The following is a 6,713-nucleotide window of genomic DNA, read 5'->3' as shown; positions in this document are numbered from 1 at the left end:
ATAAAACTATCACCAGCTTTCTCGCTGGGTCTCCCTGCCTGAATTCGCCTGTTCAGCGCTCTTACGCACGGAGGATGCGCAAACACCTGGGCCGAGGCTGAAAAGGCTGGGGGGCCCGGTGTCGCTGTCCTGGTTTAATCCATTACAGCGTCTGCAGCGGTTTAGTGTGCAATAAAGTAGGGTGGCAGTGGAGAGCGGGCGCCCATCCACTCCCCGGCACTAGCATCGAATTAAACCACTTAGTTTGGCAAACACTGAACGCCTAAATGCTCCTATAAAGACTTTATGAGTTTGTTACTTTAATTACTGACTTGTTACAGAGCACATAAAGGGGGTAATGAATGCAATAAAACTAATTATCTACACATTTAATTCATATAAAATATCCAGGGTTTGTTTACACCACACGGCGATTCAACTAAGCATTTCCCCCCTCTTGTCCACCGAGAGGAAGGATTTAATGAAATATTTCCCTTTATTCTGCTAGAGTCTAACGAACCAAATGAAAATTACCCTCCGCTTAAATCATAGGGCCACCGAGGTCCACAAATCTCGGCTGGCTTTGTCTGCGCCTTGTTGCCAGAACCCAAGAGCCGGAGGAATTGAACTAGGAAAGTGCGGAGCTTCGAGCGGTTGCCTTGTTTGTTTAAATTGCTCAGTGAAGTCCGAAAACCTAAAGGGCAAACAGACAGCGATCCTCTTTGGGAAACTCCAGGTCTGGAGGGTATTGCAGCCTGAAAAAGCGGGAGGCAAAAGAGAGGGCGAGAGCAAAAGGCTGGAAAAGGAGAGCTCCCCCCAATGGGGTGCACTTCATGCTGGGCTTGGTAGCTAGCGAGTAATTAAAACGAACTGCCACCACCGGAAGCTTCATACACCCGGATACAAATCTGCATCAACGCAGGCAGACACAGCACTGCTAAGCGCAGCGAAACGTTCAGTAGGAAATCCAGATGTTTCACCTTTGAGAGCTTTACTCGGTTGTTTTAAAATAAACAACAGAGTTGTAAAGGGGCTGTCTGCCCACGTCTCTGGAAAGCACATTAAGCTTCGAGGAGAAACACAATTGATAAGATGCTATTTTTTTCCATCCCCTTCGACTAGGTGTATTTTAAAGAAATCCGCTTATCCTTATCGTTCACATAAAAACCCCTTTGGCCCACTTACGCTATGTTACAGGGCGCCTGAGTCTTGCCAATGTCCCAGTCCTTTATAACATTTCATGCACTTCGGGGGGTAGGCTTGTTGTTAAATTGAGCGTGTAACACTCTTACAAAACAGGTTTTCTATGACATCAAGGTTTCTTCTCCCTAACCAAGAAAAAAAAAAAAAAAGGACGAAGAAGGGGGGAAACACACTATCTCAATTTATGCCTAAGGTATATGATCAGTTAAAAAGGCTTAAAAGCTCTTGGAAATTGGATCAGGGAAAATCGTCACCCAACTTTCATTATTTCCAAGTAGCGTGATTGAATTAAAGGGCAGGAGCTGGTTAGAAGGGAGGATCAGGGGCTCGGTGCGTAATGGTGTGGTATTAAATTCTAATTAGAGATGCAGGAATCAATGATAGGGAGGTTGGACAGCTCAGTTCCCCAGTGCCAGCCCAATAGACGGATGAGTTATTGTCATGTAAAAAGCGCCAGCAATAAGACCAACCGCTTTGCTATTGTCCAAGTGGAAAGAGCCAAGTTTATTATGAGGACTATATACTCTAGAGACCTCAGACAAGGCATCTCACAGGAGGCTTTTTCATAAAACTAGGCTCGGCTGGTAGTAAGGAGGCCAGTTTGGAGGCAGGCGTTGAGCTGTGCACATCTCCCCACTCCAGCCACCGTCTCCACATCCATCTTTTATTTCATTTTTCCACTTGGCCGAGCCATCCAGAACCTTTTCAATGTATAAAATGGAATATTCTTACCTCAATTCCTCTGCCTACGAGTCCTGTATGGCCGGAATGGACACCTCGAGTCTGGCTTCAGCTTACGCAGACTTCAGTTCCTGCAGCCAGGCCAGTGGCTTCCAGTATAACCCGATAAGGACCACTTTTGGGGCCACGTCCGGCTGCCCGTCCCTCACGCCGGGATCCTGCAGCCTGGGCACCCTCAGGGACCACCAGAGCAGTCCGTACGCCGCAGGTAAGGACCGCCAGCTCTCTCAGCGGAAGAAGTCGTCTTTCCGCTCGTATATAGGAAGCCTTGATTGCATTTGAAAATGGAAATGTGTTTAGTATTTACCAAACGAAATTTGCTTACACAAATGAAAGAATTTATCACGTTAGAAGCGATTGCAGGGAGGGGTAATTCACTTACAGGGTTACACTATCCTAGTCACACCCGAACCGCCAACAAAATTATCTTAAGCTGCCAAAATGATAGGCATAATTTATTTACTTTGCGATGAGACGTAAAGCTTAGAAAATAATTAAATAACAAAGAGTAAAGCTCATTACTGGCAGTGTCTCTCTCTCTCTCTCTTTTTTTTTTAAAGAACCGACAGCGGCTCACACCTCTTTGGCTGGTCATTTTTATGATCATTTCTTGAATTTATTGGTTTTTTTTTTACAGCACTATCCCCCAACTTTCGGGCGGCGTCAAGTCTTGAGAATTGAAAAGTTGCAACAGTGGGCGTGAGTGGTAACTTCATTCCTGGCTTTCTGATATTCCAATTTACGGTTTTGGACTGTTTTCCTGCTGAATGAACTATATCCCCCCGTTTGGGGCCTCAAACACTCTCCAACTTTCAACTCACCCAAAGGCACTTGGGCCACAAGAACAGGCACAAAGTCACACTCGCGCCCCTGTTTCTGTATGATACTAATTTGCTGGGTTTTCTTGGCAGGTCACTGTGATTAAAACCTTCTTCCAGACGCGCGCCTGGTGTCTGTAGCGGCTCCCGGGCTATCTGACCTTGGTCCCCACGTTCTGGTTCGGCGGCCTTTCAAAGCCTGACCGTTTTTTGCTCACTCTAGTCTCCTCTGCCATCCTCTAGTTCCATACAAACTCTTCACCGACCACGGCGGCCTCAACGAGAAACGCAAGCAGCGGCGCATCCGCACCACCTTCACAAGTGCGCAGCTCAAAGAGTTGGAGAGGGTCTTCGCTGAGACGCACTACCCTGACATCTACACCCGGGAGGAGCTAGCGCTGAAGATCGACCTCACCGAGGCGAGAGTCCAGGTACGGGAGACCGAGTGCAGCCCTCGTGAGGGGTGGGTGCTGATGCCTACGGTTCCAAAGGGACCCGGACCCGTCAAAGAATTGGGATTTGGAGTGTTGTGCGCACGAGAGGGCTGGGGGCTAGGATACAGACGTTAGGCAATTTATTCACAGCCGCAGTGTTTCCCACCAAAGCAGGGGTCTGGGAATTTGAATGAACAAGGCTTTTTGGAGAGAAGTGCCCCGAGAGAGGAAGATGGCAGACTCTGCCTATATCTGTGCCGGCTTAATTGTCCTGATTCATTCGTTTGCCCAGTGCCTCCTAACTCAAGAGCCCATAAAAACAAACAAACAAACATTGCTGGTGGCACGAGGTGTTATTTCCTAGCAACCCGGACTTGGAACAGATTCATGAAAGGGTAGTTAGTTACTCCATTAGAGTCAGAAACCGCAGCTTATTATACCTAACCTATTAGGAGCCAAGGTGCTTTCTGGAGCTGGCTCCTCTAGCCCCTCGGTGAAGGTCAGTGTGCAACAAGAAGGTTCCACTGTGGATGGCTAGTGGTTCAGTTTGTGTCACCAAAGTGGAAGGCACCCTCCTTCTACCATTAGACCTGAGAAGCCTAGTAGTACGTGAAGCGCGTTTAAGGGTACAAAAAAAGCAAGGCTTCATTTTAGGGCCTTTCTATTATCTTTGCACCTGTCCTTTAAGGTGTCATTTCGCTGGCACGTTCGTTTGAGCCCTAGGAAAGTTTCTCAGAGAAGGTAGTAGCGGCGAAAAGGGTAGATTTGTCGGACTGTGCGTGCTCTGTGGTGTCGTCCATGGTCCTTTCATACATCGAAGTGTGTGTGTGTGTGTGTGTGTGTGTGTGTGCCAACTGAAACAGAGTGGGTCGGGTCGTCCCCAAGCGCGTCACTTTTGTTTCTGGTTTTGTTCGCCGGTTCCATCACCTGCCCTCTCTCTGGCAGGTGTGGTTCCAGAACCGTCGGGCTAAGTTTCGCAAGCAGGAGCGCGCAGCCGCCGCCGCCGCCGCCGCCGCCAAAAACGGCTCCTCCGGGAAGAAGTCTGACTCCTCCCGGGACGACGAGAGCAAAGAGGCCAAGAGCACCGATCCTGACAGCACTGGGGGCCCGGGACCCAACCCCAACCCGACCCCCAGCTGCGGGGCAAACGGCGGAGGCGGCGGAGGGCCCAGCCCAGCAGGAGCTCCGGGGGCGGCGGGCCCGGGGGGCCCCGGAGGCGAACCCGGCAAGGGCGGTGCAGCTGCGGCGGCTGCTGCGGCTGCGGCGGCTGCGGCGGCGGCAGCGGCGGCAGCGGCGGGAGGTCTGGCTGCGGCCGGGGGCCCCGGACAAGGCTGGGCTCCTGGCCCGGGCCCTATCACCTCCATCCCGGATTCGCTTGGGGGCCCCTTCGCCAGCGTCTTATCTTCGCTCCAAAGACCCAACGGTGCCAAAGCCGCCTTAGTGAAGAGCAGTATGTTCTGATCTGCGACCTGCGGCGGCGGCCGGCGAGCCCGGGGCCCGGGCTGGCGAGCGGGAGAGTGGGTAGACCCAAGGCTAGTGTCGCTGCTGCCAGTGGCATTTTTTTTTTTTCATCGAAGGCCTAAAATGATCGCGATTCGAAAAAAAAACGAGAAAATGACGTCGCTCTCATTTCAACCCCGCTTCTACCCCCTTTCCTCACCCCCCCAAAACAAAACAAAACAAAACAAAACAAACAAACAAAAATTCTTTCCTGGCTTCGCACCTGCCTTGGGCTGCTCATAGGACAGGGCTCCACCTGCTGCCCAAGGGATGTGAGCTGGGACTTCGGGGCACTCTCTCAGGGGGCTGTGTCTGAGTGACGGGTGTATGTCTGTCTCGGAGAATGTGTGTCTGTGGCCCCAAGTAGGTGATAGGGAGAGATGGGGGAGCCACAACCAACTCAGTGACTTCTTAGAAAAAAAAAAAGTTGGAAAGCAGCAACGATACAAAAGCAAAATGAAATAAATCACAAAAGTTTTAAAAAAAAAAAAAGATCCACATGGAGGGAACAATTTGAAAATACGAAGGGGGCGAGGGAGGACTGTGGCTGGCGCTGAGGATTTATTTGGTCTTGCGAACCCCTAAATTCTCTCGCTCACGACTGCACAGACTGGTCTTGCGGCTCCTCTTTAGAAAAGCGTACTGACCAGCCCCGGTTCCCCTCAGGTCCTTGTGCTCTGACCACTGCAGTGATGGCTCACTCAGACTGTCCTAGCAGCCAAAGTGACTTTCTGGAGCCCTGCTTGCCTGTCCCCACCTCGCCCGGAAACCATCTCGCCATTAGCGCAACTGATTCCCACACCGTTGCTATGCCCGAACCCTAATCTTCGCAGCCGCTTGGCCCCGAAAGATGCCCTGTACAGGAGATACCTTTTGTCTCATATGTCACAGCGCTTCTGTTTTTCTCTCCCGCCACCCCCATCGGCATTTTCTTCTTCCACCAGCTTTTATGGAACTTGTTGCCACTGCTTTGCATCGGAGTCGGTTGTAGTCCACATAGCTGGCTGCAGAGAAATAGATCTACCCATCAAGGGGAAGGCACACACACGATTGCAGAAAGTGTCTCGGCTCATGTTTCTGATTGAGTGATCCGAGCTGGACTCATCCTGTAGGGTGGACGGACTGTACATTGATGATTCCTTCTATGCGCAGTTTAGACATCTCTGTTGGGCTTTTTTATTTTTATTTTTATTTTTATTTTAAAAGGCACAAACTATAGATATTAGTTGAATGTTGAGGCTTTAACTTTTTCCGTGTCTTTCTACAGCTGTGTTCTGTGACTCAATTGTATCGTGTTACTATCAGTACAGACCGTCTCCTCTACGTGACCGTATAATGTTTTTCTCTTCTTGTAGTCTCTATGGTGTGTCTTTATGACGTAATAAGGTTCTCACGGGTTTGATTCCTTTGTGTTTAGAGAGACCAGGTTCAGACAATGGTATATATTTTTGTTATCAGGTGCATGTCTGTCTGATTTCCTTTTCTTCTCGTTGGGACTATGTTTGTGAACATGAACGTCATAAGTTATGTTTCAGATTTTCAAATTTATTTATACGTGTTCTAATGAATGCTTCTATTTAAAGGGGAAATATTTCTACATGTGCATATAGTTTTCCAAGAGTGTACCATTAACTTGATTGTTGATAATAAAAAGAAAAAGCAAGTCTAAGCAAGTAAACTCTCTGGACTTTCTCTTGAGCCTTCTTATTAAAACGAATCTCATTTTAAAGTGTTAAGGGCAGAAGAACTGGTCGTAAGTCCTGGGAGGGCTGTACTTTTAATGCAAGTCCAAATTGAGCCAAACCTGAATTTTAGGTGCTTGGGGATCAGGGATGCTTCTGCTCTGTACAAAATTGTTTCTCGGAAGGAACATCAAACACAGATAAAAATGTACACAGGATGCTCCTGGTCACTGTGGATGGAGGGTTATCTGAGGCAGGATTTGGGAACTGGTGTCTGAAGTGGATTTGAAGTGAAAACTAGGGTTCTGCGTACAGGAGCCTGCAGGATTTATAGCATCAGCTCTGGGTGATCCGGA

At 49.0% G+C, this 6,713-nt stretch overlaps 1 protein-coding gene across 1 annotated transcript; it reads left to right on the top strand.

Annotated features, from left to right (window-relative positions):
* The first annotated feature begins 1,603 nt into the window (after positions 1–1,603).
* Positions 1,604–6,353, top strand: Phox2b (paired like homeobox 2B). The gene is made up of 3 exons (XM_031340801.1): positions 1,604–2,131; positions 2,985–3,172; positions 4,121–6,353. Exons 1-3 carry the CDS (start codon positions 1,891–1,893, stop codon positions 4,634–4,636), a joined length of 945 nt encoding a protein of 314 aa, XP_031196661.1. The 5' UTR covers positions 1,604–1,890; the 3' UTR covers positions 4,637–6,353.
* Positions 6,354–6,713: the final 360 nt, after the last annotated feature.

This window comes from Mastomys coucha, unplaced genomic scaffold, assembly GCF_008632895.1.
Source record: "Mastomys coucha isolate ucsf_1 unplaced genomic scaffold, UCSF_Mcou_1 pScaffold22, whole genome shotgun sequence".
Lineage (NCBI taxonomy): Eukaryota > Metazoa > Chordata > Mammalia > Rodentia > Muridae > Mastomys > Mastomys coucha.
This window is presented reverse-complemented; position numbering and strand designations above follow the sequence as displayed.

Excerpts from the sequence above, each read along its gene's own strand:
- Phox2b (XM_031340801.1), top strand. The coding sequence starts at position 1,891 with ATGTATAAAATGGAATATTCTTACCTCAATTCCTCTGCCTACGAGTCC. Across the intron at positions 2,132-2,984 it reads GAGCAGTCCGTACGCCGCAG|TTCCATACAAACTCTTCACC; the intron begins GTAAGGACCGCC and ends GCCATCCTCTAG. Across the intron at positions 3,173-4,120 it reads TCACCGAGGCGAGAGTCCAG|GTGTGGTTCCAGAACCGTCG; the intron begins GTACGGGAGACC and ends TCTCTCTGGCAG.